This window comes from Botrytis sinoallii (assembly GCF_014898435.1).
Source record: "Botrytis sinoallii strain Bc 23 chromosome Unknown BSIN_025, whole genome shotgun sequence".
NCBI classification, from domain to species: Eukaryota; Fungi; Ascomycota; class Leotiomycetes; order Helotiales; family Sclerotiniaceae; genus Botrytis; species Botrytis sinoallii.
The window spans coordinates 163014-180266 of record NW_024066052.1 but is presented as its reverse complement, the minus strand read 5'-3'; the positions used below and the strand labels follow the sequence as shown (position 1 = coordinate 180266).

The 17253-nt window shown below is 43.2% G+C and overlaps 7 protein-coding genes across 7 annotated transcripts; 3 read left to right on the top strand and 4 right to left on the bottom strand.

Annotated features, from left to right (window-relative positions):
- Nucleotides 1-445: 445 nt before the first annotated feature.
- Nucleotides 446-1229, bottom strand: EAF02_010381 (uncharacterized protein; the record flags this gene model as incomplete). The annotated part of the gene is made up of 4 exons (XM_038906429.1): nucleotides 446-685; nucleotides 751-782; nucleotides 970-1110; nucleotides 1175-1229. 4 exons carry the CDS (start codon nucleotides 1227-1229, stop codon nucleotides 446-448), a joined length of 468 nt encoding a protein of 155 aa, XP_038753693.1.
- A 1027-nt stretch (nucleotides 1230-2256) lies between these two features.
- Nucleotides 2257-5238, bottom strand: EAF02_010380 (uncharacterized protein; the record flags this gene model as incomplete). The annotated part of the gene is made up of 3 exons (XM_038906428.1): nucleotides 2257-2589; nucleotides 2637-3307; nucleotides 3378-5238. 3 exons carry the CDS (start codon nucleotides 5236-5238, stop codon nucleotides 2257-2259), a joined length of 2865 nt encoding a protein of 954 aa, XP_038753692.1.
- Nucleotides 5239-6344: 1106 nt separating this feature from the next.
- Nucleotides 6345-7382, top strand: EAF02_010379 (uncharacterized protein; the record flags this gene model as incomplete). The annotated part of the gene is made up of 5 exons (XM_038906427.1): nucleotides 6345-6499; nucleotides 6557-6915; nucleotides 6968-7122; nucleotides 7178-7194; nucleotides 7242-7382. 5 exons carry the CDS (start codon nucleotides 6345-6347, stop codon nucleotides 7291-7293), a joined length of 738 nt encoding a protein of 245 aa, XP_038753691.1. The 3' UTR covers nucleotides 7294-7382.
- On the bottom strand, nucleotides 7383-8939 carry EAF02_010378 (uncharacterized protein). Its single transcript, XM_038906426.1, has 4 exons — nucleotides 8157-8939; nucleotides 8058-8099; nucleotides 7852-7990; nucleotides 7383-7784 (listed from the first exon to the last, which is right to left on the bottom strand). The coding sequence occupies exons 1-4, from the start codon at nucleotides 8157-8159 to the stop codon at nucleotides 7546-7548; spliced, it is 423 nt and encodes a 140-aa protein (XP_038753690.1). The 5' UTR covers nucleotides 8160-8939; the 3' UTR covers nucleotides 7383-7545.
- A 107-nt stretch (nucleotides 8940-9046) lies between these two features.
- EAF02_010377 (uncharacterized protein) lies at nucleotides 9047-12501 on the top strand. Its single transcript, XM_038906425.1, has 18 exons — nucleotides 9047-9813; nucleotides 9873-9991; nucleotides 10045-10053; nucleotides 10111-10180; nucleotides 10233-10372; nucleotides 10426-10446; nucleotides 10522-10544; nucleotides 10600-10707; nucleotides 10755-10794; nucleotides 10847-10945; nucleotides 10996-11078; nucleotides 11148-11253; nucleotides 11493-11539; nucleotides 11761-11927; nucleotides 11979-12008; nucleotides 12059-12144; nucleotides 12208-12277; nucleotides 12341-12501. Exons 1-18 carry the CDS (start codon nucleotides 9467-9469, stop codon nucleotides 12351-12353), a joined length of 1578 nt encoding a protein of 525 aa, XP_038753689.1. The 5' UTR covers nucleotides 9047-9466; the 3' UTR covers nucleotides 12354-12501.
- An 846-nt stretch (nucleotides 12502-13347) lies between these two features.
- EAF02_010376 (uncharacterized protein) lies at nucleotides 13348-14510 on the top strand (the record flags this gene model as incomplete). Its single annotated transcript, XM_038906424.1, has 2 exons — nucleotides 13348-13645; nucleotides 13807-14510. 2 exons carry the CDS (start codon nucleotides 13348-13350, stop codon nucleotides 13893-13895), a joined length of 387 nt encoding a protein of 128 aa, XP_038753688.1. The 3' UTR covers nucleotides 13896-14510.
- Nucleotides 14511-15263: 753 nt separating this feature from the next.
- On the bottom strand, nucleotides 15264-16988 carry EAF02_010375 (uncharacterized protein; the record flags this gene model as incomplete). Its single annotated transcript, XM_038906423.1, has 7 exons — nucleotides 15264-15292; nucleotides 15342-15423; nucleotides 15477-15578; nucleotides 15627-15736; nucleotides 15788-16267; nucleotides 16322-16629; nucleotides 16684-16988. 7 exons carry the CDS (start codon nucleotides 16986-16988, stop codon nucleotides 15264-15266), a joined length of 1416 nt encoding a protein of 471 aa, XP_038753687.1.
- Nucleotides 16989-17253: the final 265 nt, after the last annotated feature.

The following is a 17253-nucleotide window of genomic DNA, read 5'->3' as shown; positions in this document are numbered from 1 at the left end:
TTGGTGGGGTCGCGATTGCAAGGCTCCGCTAAGATAACATTCTGGCTGATTGTGCTCAGCACGTGATATGTGTTTTTGTTATTCACTACCCCTTTTCGCACTACCACTCCGGCGGGCCTTGTCGCCTGACATTTCTTTGCATGTTGAATCTGTGTTTATTAGTACCGGCTAATCATGGTGTTAGGTTGTACAGATCTCTTCAATGCAATCTATACAAGACTAACGTGTTGGGACAGACAGTGAATACCGCTTAATGTATACCATTGAACCGTTCGCAAACTACCTCCTTGTAATATCAACGTTAACTGAAGACATAGCAAGACATATGCCTCTGTGACTAAATATCTAGAAAGATGCCTCTCCCAACTCCAAACTCCCATACTAAGTTAACCACATTCAGACATGAGACATCATATTCCAACGTATACTCCAATCCCTTTGTCCCTCACATGAGAATACATTTGGAATCTCCTGAAGGCTCATTAGGATTTTCACCTTTCTCGATTTGCTCAATCATGAGTTCAAATCCCTTGGTAACATTCTCGTTATAACGTGCACTTGCTTCAGTGAAAGCACATTTGATTTTTTCAGCCAATGCCTTGCCTTGCTCAGCAGTGACCTGGCGCTGCTCTGGTCGAAGATCACTCTTGTTACCAACAATTGTGATTGGAACCCATTCAGTACCCTATAAAGTGTCAGAGATCTTGATCTTTGAAGGAGGTTAGAGGAGAATTGGAATATCTATCATACCAAGTGATTCAATATCTTATCCTTGATGACTTCTACCATTTCAAAGGATTGCATGGAAGCAACAGAATAGACAAGCACATAGCCATGGATGCCAATGAAATGCTTTGAATTTAAGATACTGTATTCATCCTACAATGTGAAGTCTATTAGTATTTTTTTCAGCTACGTGATGACATGTGAGTTTGGATCAAATAGTATACAAGCAGATAGATATCTTACCTGAACCAGCTGTGTCAACGATCTCAGTGGCGAACTCTTGCCCTTTGTACTTGATGACCTTGCTGACAGTATTTTCGATAGTCGGGTAATAACTTTCTACAAAGTGACCATCGACAAATTGTACAGTAAGTGAAGATTTGCCTGTAGAAGAGAAGGGTTACTTTGATTGTTTGTATTTTACATCCACACATTATCATGACATTACCGACAGATCGACTGCCTACAATAGCAATCTTGCGTTGTTTAGGTGGTGCAGGCATAATGGAGAAGAAGTAATAATTTTGAATAAAATTATAAGAAAAGGGGGTTCTTGCAATTGAATACAAGGAGAGCGAGATCTGGAAGAGCTTTTGATGTTTTTTGTTGTGTTGGTTCTTGTCTGATGAAACAGGACAAGGCTGAGGAGGTTTTAATTAAGTTGAAAGTAGGTAGACCGACCACTTTATTAGTGCTTCAATGGGTTTTAAGTCTAAGGTTCTTACAGCGCCTGAGCGCTAATATTTAGGCTGAGCGGACCCAGATTAAGCTCGGCTCGGAAGACGACACCACCCCAAGTCCACGGTGGTCGATAGATGAAAAGACTGGAAAGAGTATGAGAGGAGCACCGAGTAAAAGTTTAATAAAAACGATTAAATCTATATGAATCCAGATTTGTATTATGTTTTCAACCGGAAAGTGAATCTAGGACGGAAATAAAAGAGGCTGCTTCCTTAAATAGTATAATAAGGTTGTTCCAAGAATTGGAGTTTGGGCAAAATGACATTTCCTGGTGTGGATTGGATCATCAACTACCAAGGTACAGTAAAGTACTTTACATTCAATGGTACTTGCTGTCATGTCATTCCAGACCGGAGCCCATCGCCCGACTTCGACCTCATCACACGTCAAACACGTTCAAACACAGAGTAGGTGAGCCGAACGGATTACTCGTTCTGAATCTGCCACGACAACACGTAGAATCAGATGAGCAGACTGCTAGTGATAAAATATCTTCATTTCTCTAAATCTATAATAATATGGTAATAGTAATGTGTTGTTTGGGTGGCCAGAGTTTAATCGTGAAAAACCAGCTATACCCCTATGAATATTTTCGATTAAAGGAACCCCCATATCATAATTTCCTGAAACTTCCCCCTTTCTCCAATCCCGCCCATTTCGAAAAAACTGCACCTAGGGTATATTGCAATTTTTCTTTCCGATTTAAACGCCTAAAATATATCATCATGTATCAAGACATCTGTATCATATCCATTGTGACCCGTTATACTCGTGACAATCGTCACCCCATCAAACGCCTTCCTCGACCGGCCTCCCCAAAGACCTTTCTATATTCGGTTCTAAGCCCCTTTGATCATCAATAACTTTTGGACGAGATCTTTCGAGTTGCTTCGTCACAGTAAACGTGAGGAATGTGTCATCTTCATTGGGAGCAATCTCATCGTCAGCCGCTTTATGATAGACGATAAATTCATTGATAGATGTGATGAGGGGCCGAAGTGTTTTTGTTGTCTGTAGAATCCGGATTCGTTTCTCGATGGCCGGCAATAAACAAAAATGTCCCAACAATACCGACAAGTATCCAAACGGAACGTTTTTGTGTGATTCGTGCTGAGAGTCCACCTATCAAAGTTAGCATACTAGAATGAGAAATTCACGCAAGAACTCACTTCAAAGGTTTTCTCTCTATTATCAACAAAAAGGCGGATCAATTCATCCAGAGGGTCCCTGCCCGTCCCAGCAAAATCATTGATATTTTGAAGCGCTTTTGTGCTCCACAAGGCAAAATTAATCATCGCTCCAATGAGAAGAATCAAATTATCCACAGCCACGACGATTTCCTCTTCCGCCCATAAGCTTGACATGCTTTTGAATTTGGCAACGACGATGCGAAGAATGGTGAACATGAGATCCGAGTCCACAATCGCATCGCAAGCTTTCGGGTTGTGATTGGTGACATTCACTGTCAATTTCAATGCCAAAATTTGTTGCTCGCCAAAGCTCTCAATTGGCCGATTCAAAGCGGTATTGAGGGTATTGCCTATGATAGGCAGCAATTGATGAATCCAGATTGTCTCATCTTGGGCGATTCTCGACACAAGAGAGTGAGATTCAAGAGTGGAAAGTGTCAAATAAAAGTCGACTGCTTCTGTTCCGTGGGGGAAATCCCACGCGTCATCCGAATCTGACAATTTTAAAATCTCAAACAAACTGGTATTCAGCTCTTCAGAAATTATGTCACTAGCATCTCCAGCTTCTCTACATTGTCTGACCATAAGCTCAAGGCATTTGAGGGCCAAGGTTCGAGGGGAAAGTTCACGTGGGCTAAGATCCTTCCATGCTGGAATTGAAGCAGAGAATATGATATGCTGCCATTGATTTCTGTGCCATCTTGGACATATTTGTCTTACGCTCCTTTATCACACTGACAAAGCTTTTCTCAACTGATATGAGACGGCCTAGTAGCTTTGCGATACCTTGTTGTTGAAGTTGCGATACCACGAGAGGCGCGCTTCCCTCTGCCAAAATAGGCGTGATGAGTGATGTCATCAAAAATCCCGATACGATATCAGCTTCTTGACCTATGTCGATAAATAGTCGCTGTTCAGCACCATGGGCACGGAATTGCCGAACGAATGCTTTATCCTTCATTTTTAAACCTAGGTCCAAGAGCCCGGAGCGTCGCATAGACGACAACTTTATCGAAGGCCTCCCAATACGATCGAGCAAATCTTCTACTTCGTCCGCAAAGCGACTATTCGCTCCCGCTTGCCTTAGTTCATGGATCGTGCGGATAGCGGTACTTGCGGCTTCTTCTTCTTGCTGCTCTTCCTCGCGGAAGCTTGATAATGGCTTTAGGCTGGGTATAGAGCCTCGGCGACGCTGTGAGCTTTGTGGAGTTTCTAGAGGCATGTCAAAAGCCAATTGCTCCATCATGTCTTCTTCAACAAGCATGGAACGCTGTCGACTATACGTAAACTTGGGCCCTGCGATTGGGGGGCCTTGACTAGCTTGTGCAGGTGCAGTAAAAGTAGGCACTTCTGGGACAAGACTCTGGGCTCTTGAATTGTTCAGATGTTGGAAGTGATCCTCAAGCTGAGAATTATCATGTTCGTTCCCAGATTCATCATCATCATCGTCTTCATCGTCCAAATCTTGGCGAGGCGTCTGCTCGACTAATGAATCGATTAGTCGTTTGCGAGGAGTTAGGTTAGCCGATTTCGCAAAAGCCGCAGTTTTAGATAACTTTCTAACAATTGGATATACTCTCTTCGGCGTACTCACGACTAAAGAGAGCTCATCTGCACTACTCATCGTGGTTTCTTGAGTTTCGTTGTCGAGGGCATCCCATAGCTTCGTAGCCTTGGGAGAGATGTGACACTCAGGACTTGTAGCTAACCGTAAGCTCGCAGCGCTGCCGGTAGAGGTAGAGGATCTTGGTCGTTGCTGCACTGGCGTTTTATTACTCTGCTTCTGTGGACCTCGATGTACTGCTGGTTTGGTCAGGATAGACTCCATAACAGGCTTAGCATGAACGACCTTTCGTTTTGGTAAAGTATCCGTAGTTGGCTTGGCTTGCCTAATCTTAGGATGTGGTGGCACCTTGGGCAAAGTTGCTGCAAACTTGGAAGGCTCCCGTCGCGGCTGTTCAGCTGGTGATAACTTCCTCTTCTTACGATCGGGCATTTCCACCGACTTAACATTCGCGGATTCTGTTGTTATGAAATGCTTCGCGTTTCCAATGGTCGATTGCTTTTGCGTAACCTTTGGTGGTAATTTGGAGAGATTCTTCTTCGCCGAGGGGGGCTCATCATCCTCGCTGAGTGGCACATCATATATGGTAGAAGTTTGCGAAGCTTTCTGTTTGAATTTGGGAACATTCTTCCGCCTCGTAGCTTCATCCTCTTTATTGCCCAGAGGTACGTCGTACATCGCAGATTTCACTTTAAGTTTCGGTGCAGATTTGGTAACGTTCTTGCGCATTAAAAGGAGGTCCTCTTCATCGCTGAGGGGCACGTCGTATAAATCGACAGTAGATTGTATTTTTGGGGCAGAAGGTGTGCTAGGTGAAGGCTTGTAGACATCGCGAGGTCTTTCATGATTCGACGCACTGGGCTCATTGTTTGTAATGAGACCTGTCTTTGTTAAATCGGAAGGTGTTGTGCGATGGACCAATTTTGTATAGCTATGGCCTGCAAGATGTTTCCTTGCCGGCTTTCCATATGTGGTTATTGTTTTCCCAGGCCTCGCCATATTTTCATGGGCCGCCATGCTGCGCGGGGGAAATGGGTAGCTCGGGAAATGCAAAGGTGAATCTGCACATCGAGTGTTGGAAATGCCACTGTCGCAAATCAATTATTCAATAAAATGTCATTTATATAGGACCTTGAGTGGTACGGCCTTGAAGACATTCAACTGCCGAAAGTGCCTTTGTGAGGAAGTGGTGGTTGCTATAACCGTTGACGGAAACGTTTGTAGATTTGAATTGATCAATCATGGAATGTTCAAAGCAATGATTACCAGAGTACTCGAGGAAAGGGCACTAAGATTACCTAAGGATGGCACCGGGAAAACGTTATTCCGACCTCCACCCAACCGAAGGTGAATGTTATTGGAAGAAAACTAACAGTCATTGTTCTCCAGCTTAGACAGTCTTCACGAATTGAAATCCTAAAACATGCTTATTAGCACGAGTCCAAAATATACCTGAGTGTAGAGGGGTATTTTTCTTGAGGAAAATATTGGAATCTGTTCCAAAGTCTACGATTTTCCTACCGCCATTGATTGACAATCTTGTGAACCTTGTGTACAGTTAGCTACCTAGCAGTACTAGGTAATTCTCCGCAAATCGACAACCTTATATTGATTGAAGTTTAACGTCAACTACTGATTTCTATTTCCTGGCAACAACAAAAGTTGTTCTCTTCACCAGGTAATAAGCAATATTAGTTCTTGACCCATTCCCGTTGTGAAGAAGTCCAGAATATCTATATGTATCTACTTTGAAAACAGTTTGTCATAGAATTGGAATAGCACCTACTCTTCAGAGCCTGCCAAGACAGTCCCTGTTCTTATCGGCTATCAGTTTATCTACTCATCCGCACACTGCATTTCGCTTTGTACCGGCCCCACGAGAAATCATACGGAGGGCTCCGCAGAGTTGTGAACTAGATTCTTGCAGCTCTGCATTTTGAGCAATAACCAGCAGGATTCCCTTGAGGTGAGTGAATGATCAAGCTTCTCTAGCTACTACCTTTATAAAGCTACAAAATTATCACTAAATTGGCCACTAACTCAAATAGCGAGAAAAAACCTCATCGTCAATCTCGACTGCGTGCTCCATTGAAGCTCTACCCCTCAGTAAATTTGACAGCAAAATGTCTTCTGAATCTGCAGAAGGTGTCAAATCACCCGCACAAAGTGTCGGTCCTGATTACCGCCCCGAGAAACCTGTTGCAACCGTTTCAACTCCAGTTTCCTTTGAGAATGTTCACACATTACCTCAAACCCCGCAGCTTATTGCTCTTCTCACGTACGTCATTGAAGTATTGCACGTACCCATACTACATGCTTACCTCGAGTGATATAGCATGATCCGAGACAAGAACACGCAGCGAGCCGATTTCATATTTTACTCAAACCGAATCATTCGTTTACTGGTTGAGGAAGGTCTCAACCATTTACCAGTGGTAGAGCACACGATCACTACCCCAGTTGGTCGAACATATGCAGGAGTCCAATTCCAAGGAAAAATATGCGGTGTTTCCATCATGAGAGCTGGTGAAGCTATGGAGCAGGGACTACGGGATTGCTGTCGTTCCGTGCGAATTGGTAAAATATTGATACAAAGAGATGAGGAAACTTCGTTGCCTAAGCTCTTCTATGATAAACTTCCAGAAGATATTGCACAACGTTGGGTATTGCTTCTTGATCCAATGTTCGCTACAGGTAAGTCACACCCCCCAAAACTCGAATGGTGCCATTCTGATGTTTGATTTAGGAGGATCTGCATCAATGGCAGTAGACGTTTTGATTTCTCGAGGAGTTCCAGCAGAAAGAATTCTGTTCTTGAACTTGATAGCAAGCCCAGAAGGCATCGAGTCCTTCGCTAAGAAGTACCAGAAGGTTAGAGTGGTAACAGCATTTATTGATCAGGTGGGTACTCACTTATTGCAATCTTTTGTGCACAATTCAGCTGACATGATGATAGGGTCTCGACGAAAAGAAGTATGATTCTCACCGGATAGTATTGAATTTTGCTAATGTTCATCTAGTTATATCGTCCCTGGCCTTGGTGATTTTGGCGATAGATTCTATACCATGTAGAAGATCTGGGTTTCAATGTCTCCTTAATATTTTAGCTATCTACCAAAAGAAGAAGAAAAAAATAAATAACAATATCCGTTGGTGTATCCAATCAATCTGTCACTTGTACCAATATGATTTGCAACCAAAGAGGTGATGATTTCAATCCATTTATCAATCGCAGGGCAAAACCATGTGAAGAGCTTCGCCAACCGTGAGCCTCCCAAACTCCAAACAGTTAAATTATCACAACCCAAGCCAAAAATACCAAGCTCAATAATCCTCGTCGTCCGCAACTATTCCATCGCCACCGTAACCACCCATCCCGTCCTCGTCTCCCATTATGTCGTCATCATTGTCATCGTCATCCGCATCGCCCTTCCCAGCAGCGCCAGATGAACGTCGAGCAGGCGCGCGTTCGGGGGCAAGATCTCCTCCATCATCTCCTTCTTTTGCGACTGCATCGCAAGCATCAACCCAATCGGCGTATACGTCCACGGAAGCCGACAGATCTGTATGCGGGTCAAAATTAGCTTTGCATGATCCTCTACCAGACTTCCTTTGTTGCAGAAAACTTACAGTTGATGGCGCATTGGAATTTTTGGTCGCATACTTTGCAGGACAAGTGACCAACACCAGCTTTCTTATCAATCTTCACGATGACGGAGTTTTCGTGATTACAAAACAGACAGGGGAAAGTTGTGCTAAGAACTTCTTTCTTTGCAAGTTGTCAGTATATGTCGCAAGTCAAAGAGAATCGGGAAAGTTGCGAAAAAATGATGTACCTTTTTAGGACCCTGGACCTTCTTGGCTGCCTTACGTTTACCCTAACGCATGGATTAGAAGCTTGTAACGAGAGAGATTGAAGATTGATATTTGCTTACCATTATGCTCTTTGAATTTCTTTAAATTTGGCTAGGAGTAATGATAAGGTATGTTTAAGAAAATGCAGTGGGACTCAAGCGCGGCTCGGAAGATGTAAAGACGCGACTGCTAGCCTGTGCTGCTAGTTTCTAAGCGTCCGAGGCGTCACAAAGCTTTGGGAGCGAGGGGGGATCTTTTTAGGCTCAGGCTGATTGCTGGGTGGGTTGGATGGGTTGGTTCTTGGAATTTGATACCTGGTTTGTATGGGTACAGGCTTATCGATAGCGATATCACTCCCTGGAAAGAAATTTGGGAAATTTTAGGAAGCTGCCGATGATGTAGGTACGTACGTACTGGTCGATATGGTGAGTGGGTGGGTATGGCTTGTACTTGTATTAACAAAGATGGGTTGTGATTTAAAAGCGGTTTGGGTTTGATACAGAGTTATCAATCAGGACTATCAATTGTGACTCAAAGTTGAGGAATTAATAGGTACTAGGTAGGTAGGTAGGTAGGTATATATCAACAGGACGATGGCTCAATCGAATCAATGCTAGATACATGCTAGCGAGAATGACTGAATCAATGACTACGGCTAATATCTCTACTAGGTACGCACATCATATATGATTCTTTGAGACTATGAGCACGGGGCTTTCTTTGTAAATTGTAAATGGTAAATGGTAAATCGTAGATCGTAAATCGTAAATATTAAATCGTAAATCGTAATTGTAAATGGTAAATGGTAAATTGTACTATATACCTAGCCACTGGTAATTCATAGTGCAAGTCCCTTCCGTCTTTATACTCCAGAGTGGGGCTGATAGACCTACCTCGGAATCATGCTATCTTAGATACAGCCAGCCCAATTTGGACAGTGGACAACAGCTTTATAAGGAAGTGAATGATAGCAGAGCAATCCATCACCATTACCACAGACTCCAGCCAAATATGACCAACTAGCATACAACTTTCATCAATCTGTTCCCACTTTCTCTCAATCTATCCATCTATCCGTCTATCTATCTCCTTCCTCGTATCATCCATGAGAAAGAGGAAAGTCACTTTACCATTTTTGTTATTCACGTAATACGTGTTCTTGTGCCTTCCTTTGGAGAGCTATCTAACTAACTACCTACTACCTACTACCTACCTACCTACCTAGTAGCTATCTGACAAGCAAACAATACCAACGCGCCGATTCCCAATTACCCCTCATCTTCCACTTATAAGATCTGCTTGCTCCCATTCTAAATTAACTGAAATCATTTACTTTCCTCTCAAACCCGTTTCTTTTTGAAATCCATCATATCCCAAACTGCCTTCAAAGATGTCTTCTCCGCCTCCTGACCAGACCGCTTTAATGCAGGAGATCCTGAATTCCATCAAAAATCTACAACTCAACCAGATCCAGCTGTCATCTAACGTCGATGCTATTACCGGTCGTGTCAATGTCTTAGCTGGCATGAAGGAAGTTCGAGATGTTGCGTCTACTGATTCGGCAACTATTTCCAAACCTTCCGAGCCTGTTGCAAGCAATGATGAAAGTGCATCCAAGGATGAGAATGAAGCGGAGGTGCCCAAGTCTCCAACAATCTCGGCGGCGAAGCCCGATGAAGCACCCATTCCTTCTTATACCCAAAAAGCAAGCACCGGTACTTCTCGAATCATTCTCACGTGAGTTTCTCAGAATGCATGTAGGGAATAGAAACATTTGAACTGAATTATGATATAAGTACATACCCTGGACAATCCGGTATCAATCCACTTCCTATGGAATGGGGTCATAGCGACCCGCAAATCAGAGGACCGGTAGTTGTTTCCAGAGCTACAGAAACAGCCCGAAGACGTAACGGTAAGTTTGTTCACCAGTTCATAGATTGTTCGTATACTAACGGTTTGTCTTAGCAATTGGAGGTATGTTTTGGTTGCCCGTAATAACTCGTGATGTAATCTGATACTAGACATTGATAGCTCACGGTGGATCCTATTCGATATACTATGCTTTGGCCGTTGCTAGCAAGGAAATCAAGGCAGACCATAAGTAGGCTTCAAACAACCTGAATTTCATATGTAAACAAATTAACACATTCCAGGCCAGATTTCACAAACACAGAACCTGCCGCCAACATCGGACCCTTCCCTCAATGGGCCGACAAGAAAAAGATAGTATCGATGGATCCTTTGGGCCATCTCGCTCCATGGCTTTTCAAGGACACAATTGAGAAGGAGAATGGTAAGTAGTCCCCAAATGAGGGCATAAAGTAGCTTTGGGCTGACAAAACTCAGTTGATATTAGACCTACTATTGGTATGTACTCTGACAGCCTTCTGGAAGGTCGACATCGTATTAGACAGCGGAACTAATTATATTGATCATTTATAGCAATCACCCGAGCTCATATGAAGGTAGTTTGCAACCTCAAACAGCAAGTTAGTAATATAAATCTAATGAAATTTATAGCTACCAGAATTAGAAGCTAGCGTGCGTGAAGGTCGGCTCAAGCCGGATGGCAAGATTTGCTTGAATGAGGCTGGTGAACTTGCAGTCACAAAATTTGCCGTGGAACCAGTATGTTGATTGCCTGCTTGAAAGATATACGTCTAATAACGTAATAGGTTTGGTATTTACCTGGGGTGGCTGAGCGATTTGGCATCTGTTCGTATTTCTATCACAATTTCGGGAGTCGTTCTGCTTACCCATAGTCTAGCCGAAGGGGTTCTGAGAAGAGCACTGTTCGAGCACACTGGTGGATCATACCCCGAATTGATTACCAGAGGAGATATCAAGCTCTTCATGCCACCAATTGGTATGAAATAGTAATCTCGATTTATCGTGGAGATACCTAATTATCTATAGGTGGTTTGACCGTCTACTGCTTTGGAGACCCCGCGAAGATGTCAGATGAGAATGTTCGCCTAGCTTTACGAATTCATGACGAGGTAAAAATCAAATGCCGCAAATTTGAGGTATTACGATTAGGAGATCTTTCATGCTGATTCTTGTGATAGTGTAACGGAAGTGACGTGTTCGGATCTGATATTTGTACATGCCGTCCTTACCTGATCTATGGTATCGAGGAGGCTGTCAAGGAGGCGCAAAAGGGTGGTAGTGGGGGTAAGTACAATCGATTTCATTTCACAACCCTGATATTCAAATCTGTTTGCATATTTCGTAGTTTATGTTCAATGACACATGGGCAACAATTTGGATCCTCAACTATGTTCGCTTTTTCATGCAATTTTTGTTCCTTGCTTCCTTTCAAAAGTTTACAGGCAATTACTGACTCTTGCGTTTCTAGTCGGTGAGTTATGTATTTGACAATGCTTCAACACCATGACTAACTGCTTCCCGAGTGATTTACTTCAGAAAAGAAGGTAGAGCTCTTGGAGAGGTTACAAAGGTATTTGAATATTTCCGCGGCTGATAGGTTGTCTGCACTGCATTTATCCTTCTGTTGTGGAGCTCATCGAGGCTTATCGATTTGTTCCAATACCCACTTCACCACAGAATCTCCCCACTTCCTAATCATTTTCCGATGACATCCGCATTTTATCCCCTCAGATCTTCATGATTTATCACTTCTCTGGATCTTTGAGACAGCCATCTAACTCGGTCATGTAGTACCTCGTTTATAACGCTAGAAAGCGTGGACTTGATCGAGCTTCGGAATATTTCAAGCGCACGGAAAATATTGCCGGTGTAAAGGATATGCGTTTCCAGGCATTGATGCCCGACATTCTTCATTGGCTGGGAATAAAGAAAATTGACAGAATGCTAAGTATGAGCAAGTAAGTTGCTTGAATCCACTACATAAGACGCAGGAGTAACCATATTTACAGCATGAAACACGATGCCATAGTCGGTCAAGGGTAAGAACCAAGCACGCGACGTTGATTTCCATTACTAAACAAACGTCTAGAATCCCCATCCATGAGAGAGTTGAGCTTCCTGAATCATGGATCCCAGCGGATTCGAGGGTCGAGATTGATGCAAAGATTACAGCAGGTCAGTCTTGCACGCATCATTTACCATCCATAACTTGTGATAGGGCTGAACAATTGCTACTAGGATACTTTACTACTGGTCATAGAATGACAGAGGAGGAACTTGCTGCTGTCAAGGGACGTAGTTGGGATGAGTATGTACCCCTTCAAGAAATTTTGCAGTAGTGAGACTTTATGAAACTGACCCAGAAATACAGTATTGATCATTGATCACGCGCGGAGAGAAACAGTCATGACTCGGGCCGCACAATATGTACCTGCATGCAGTATGAATGCCTAACATACCAAACGTAGTCTAGTACATAGAACAACGATTTTATTTTACCTTACCAATGTTTTAACTTTTGTCTTGTCAGATCTCGGTTGAGCATGGTGACTTGTTTGACAAAACATACGACATTACGACATTACCGTATTCTAACCGCAGAAAGTAGGTACAGTAGTGGCTTCACAAGTATCGTATGCAGTCAAACCACCCAATATATATATCAATTCTCCCAAGTTCCAAGATTCTCGAGAATTGGGGGGGAACGCCATATTATCGTAAAGTTTGAGTCGTATCCAGGCATTTATTGGGGGGCAACCAGTAAGGCGGGCCCGAGTGAGGGGTCAGCATTGATAGTGTATTTTGGATGGTAAGCTTGCCCACCTTTTCCCATGCACGTTTGATGCATGTGTACAACACCATAACCATTAACAACCCACCACATCATTATTGTTGGCGTGGACGCAATGATTGCGGCAATTAGCTCACCGTCTGACATGTGGCCAGACCGACCCTTTTCTTTTTTATCGGCTTTCTGGTAAGGATGTCCTAAATTGGCCTGAGTTGTTTATCTACGTAGTGTTTTGCATTTGCTTGACAGGCCTGCCATGCTTTTTGTGTGTGTTATTTAATATAGACAAGTGTATCGCCCGACTTTCTTTACTCCTCTTTCTTTCCTTCTGGAAAACCTGCCCCGGAATTAATACACTCTTGATCACTTACTTCTCTACGAAGAGTTAATATCGTCAAAAGCTTCAAATCTATCATCAATTTCCCCCAATCTCATCAATCGGTCTGCTCCGGATTATCATTCGACCCAAGTGGAGAAAACGAAAGGTTATATATTATCACAGGACGATCATTCCTTCGCCTCGACCGTACATCAAACGTGACCCAACCAATCACAATCCCCCTCTTTCCCCTCCGTAGAACTTCACCATGTCTACCAAAACTCAATCTCGCGGATCCTCACCCAGCATGTCTGCTCGACCCAAACTCATGAGAGCACATGCCACAGCACCTTCCCTCGTCACCGGCAATGCCTCGCGTAAGGATCTCGCTACGCTCCATGCTTCGACCAAAGCGGCGTCGATTCTCACGAGGGTGGCTAGCTACTCGGCTCAGCAAGATCACATGAATGGAGGGAGCTCGAGGAGAGATAGCGGCAGTGCGTATTCGACGCCTGGAAATCGCAGTCCTCGGAGTCCGGAGAGCGGCAGCGGATTGGCCAGGAGCTGTAAGCAGGAATTGGGGATGAAGGGGTGTTCGGGTGGTTTCCAATGTTAGTATTTTCTATTTCTCTCTCTTTTTTTTTGCCCTTCTTTTTCTCTGCATTTCCTTTTCTGGATTGCGGGCTTGAAGTTCCCTAAGAAGACAATTGGCTGATTAAAGTGATAGCAGCGGGCTACTTTAGCTTTCCCTCGTTTGAAGATTTTCAAGGATACCAAGAACCAAATGAGAGGATGGAACGAAAGAGCGTCTCATGAGAGGCTCTTCACAAATCACTTGCTTGGATAGTCAGGATGGAGAAAAGAGATGGAGAAAAAAAAAGTACATAAGTGGGACGAGACGATCGTCCTTCATCATCATCATAGTAATAGGTTCTTGGGCTGGTTCTTGGGACGGACAGATTTCGATATTCGGATATTCTTTGATACCTTTTTCCGTGCAGCAGCACACGGATGGAATGGACACATACACGGACGGACGGGATAAGTGTTCAGGGCGTCCGGAACACGGGACCGGTGGTAATTCTTTAGTAAAAAGTACAGTACGGGGTGGGTCGATTCGATCACGAATCCGAGGATCTCTCTCGGCAATTCCGGGGTGAGCTTCTGCGTTCCCGTCTCGGATGTTTGACGGATGAGGGATTGCTGTCGATCGGATTGGAACGAATGGGATGTTGTCCCCCTGGGGTAAACAGTGCTCCGTATATATGGGTTAATGTTTGATTCGGTGTACATTGGGAATCTGTATTTATGGCTGGCATTCCTTCCTTACACTATATACCCTTTCATATATACATTGGTCTTGGGCGTTGGTATTTATTCAAAGAAATACCTGGTATTTATTTAACAATCTAATCGAACACTTTAAAAATACCCTTTGGTTTCGTGCGCGTTTTCTTTGTTATGAGTAGATTGACTGTTTGATTGATTGATTGTTGTGCGATGAACAAGAGAGGTCTGTATGGTAAAGAGAATGTAAATGATTGAGGAGAGGAGAAAACTCGCATCGATTTTTTCAACCTGGTACGTAATGAACTTGTCGTGGTATTCCAAAATCGAGCTCCTGTGTCTCACAACACTAGATTAGAAACAAGATGAAGATATTCACATGGCCATAGAGGTGTGAATGCAGAAAACTGGCTCGAACAGCGTAATTCTAACACAGTTTTATATTTTTCGGTTCATCAATAGCTGTGTTAAATCAATGAAATCGTTCATTATGTGCAATCCTCATGGCTCCTCCATGATATTCGGATCAGTGCCGCTTGGCCATTATTGTTCATTGAACACGTTATTGAAATTTTGTAATTCAAGTAATTGTAATTTACTTTCGAGACAGACCCTACACGATTAATTTGATTAGTTCCTCAAGATGATGATCGAAGCCAGCAAGTGTTTTATTTCCAATAGAATAAATGTATTGGGCTGTATCCTACGCCTAATATACAACTTTTTTGATCTGATTTTCCAATTCTCAGGTGAACCTTTTTTGTCTCCCGCCCTGCCTATGTTGAAGGGATTGTTTAGATGCAACCCCAAGACCAAGCGCCGCCACTCCTGTTGAATGCCCTTTTAATTCAAAACTCCCAATGCAAATTTGTACATCCGATTCTATTTCTTCGTTGCTTAATAAAGCACACGGGTGAGGATACGTGCTGAATATGTTAGTTTTGTATGATTGAGTATATGTGTAGAGGAACTTACAGCTCAAACCTTCTAAGCTCTCAACAATTTCCTTGAGATCGCTAGTTTGTACGTTACTGATATCAGCCATGAGATAGGCAACCTGAACGGTATTAGCACATGATTGCAACAGTTTAAACACCAAAAGTTACTTACATCGCCCTTGTTATCAGTAATTTGCTTGTCTACATTGTGGTTACCGAGAATTTCGTTAACCTTTCTCAAAACACCAGGAATGTTGTGATGGATGTAGATAACCTGTTGAAATCAGTAAATCGATCGTATAGTTACGGGAAATGAACTTACTCTCGCGTGGTTGGACTCGTCCAGTGTAAGCGAACGAAGGTTGACCTCTGGTAAGTTTACAGCTCCAAGGGTAACACCCAAGTTCACGTATCTCACAAGAGCGTCACCAACTAGAAGATCATGTTAGCTGACGATATTTCCAATGCTGGAGAAGCACATACCTTCAACACCAATAGCACGTTGGGCCTCCTCGGTACTGCCACCAATGTGAGGGCTGAGAATGATGTTTTTAAGATTACGGAGATCCTCCGCCCAAGCGTTCAACTCGTTTGTAAAGTATGGTCCATTTCCACCTGGCTCACTTGGATATACATCCAAAGCTGCACCAGCAATCTTTCCACTTCTCGAGGCTTCAATGAGAGCTGGAATATCAATCACACTACCACGGGAGGCATTGATAAGATAGCTTCCCTCCTTCATTTGATCGAATTGTGCTTTTCCAATGAGATTCTTGGTCTCTGGAAGTTCAGGAACGTGGCATGTGATGAAGTCTGCGGTATTGAGTAATTCGTTTAGAGTAGGAACCTGTCTGGCAGTACCCAAAGCCATGAGGTTGACAACATCGTAGTAGATCACCGACATGCCCATGGCTTCGGCAAGAACAGATAGTTGCGATCCAATGTGGCCATAACCAATTATACCTGAAATAGAAAATTAGCCCTATGCTAAAAGAAGGCATGTGTGCAATTACATACCAAGAGTCTTTCCACGAATTTCCCAGCATTTGTTGCTAACTTTGTTCCAAACTCCATTGTGTAATTCATTCGATCGGTCGCCGAGTTGACGGGCAAGGACAATGATTTCCGCAATGACCAATTCTGCTACACTTCTGGAGTTGGCGAAGGGAGAGTTAAAGACTGCGATTCCATGTGCGGCAGCGTAGTCAAGGTCGACTTGGTTTGTGCCAATACAGAAACATCCCACCACAATCAGGTTCTTGGCTTCACGAAGGACTTTCTCGTTAAGCTTGGTTTTCGATCTGATTCCAATGACGTGGACATCTCTATACAATAGTTGTTAGCAAGGCTTGCTTCTTTGTTGGCTTCATTCATCATACCGAATCTTTTCGATCAATTCGGCCTCTGGTAAAGAACTCTTCAGTGATTCAACTTGGTATCCTTGTCCGGTAAGAATATCCTTTCCACTTTGGTTGACATTTTCCAAGAGCAAAATCTTAATGTTTTCTTTATCAAATGGCTTCAATTGCTTTGCCTGAGCTTGCGCATTTGCTCTCGACATCGAACCTCCATAGCTCGAGGGTGGAGAATGGAAACTTAATGTAGGGGAACCGCTCAGGTTCATGCTATTGGAGACCATTCTTGAGAGGCCGCTTGCCCCAACGATATCTTGTGGTGTAGTCATTTTGGAAGCAATTGATTGAGAAGTCTGAATATGAAAATGAAAAACTATAAAGAGTGATGAATGATGAATGAAGAGTATAGAAAATGAATCTTCAAAAAGTTAAGGGATTAATCAACAATTTAAGTTTTCGTTGTTCATGTATGGATGAGTCAAAACCTAGTAAAGTTGAGGGGCATGACAAGCACAAACTCGCAAAGTATTGCTTTGGTAGAATATCGTGTCATCGGCAAGGCTCGGCGAGGCTCCGGAACAATGAACTGACATG

Coding starts and splice junctions, on each gene's coding strand:
- EAF02_010378 (XM_038906426.1), bottom strand. Junction 7,991..8,057: donor AGGTCCAGGGTCCTAAAAAG/GTACATCATTTT, acceptor CAACTTGCAAAG/AAAGAAGTTCTTAGCACAAC. Junction 7,785..7,851: donor ATTCCAATGCGCCATCAACT/GTAAGTTTTCTG, acceptor ACCCGCATACAG/ATCTGTCGGCTTCCGTGGAC.
- EAF02_010377 (XM_038906425.1), top strand. CDS start 9,467: ATGTCTTCTCCGCCTCCTGACCAGACCGCTTTAATGCAGGAGATCCTG. Junction 10,708..10,754: donor CAAAATTTGCCGTGGAACCA/GTATGTTGATTG, acceptor ATAACGTAATAG/GTTTGGTATTTACCTGGGGT. Junction 11,540..11,760: donor CTCTTGGAGAGGTTACAAAG/GTATTTGAATAT, acceptor TCGGTCATGTAG/TACCTCGTTTATAACGCTAG.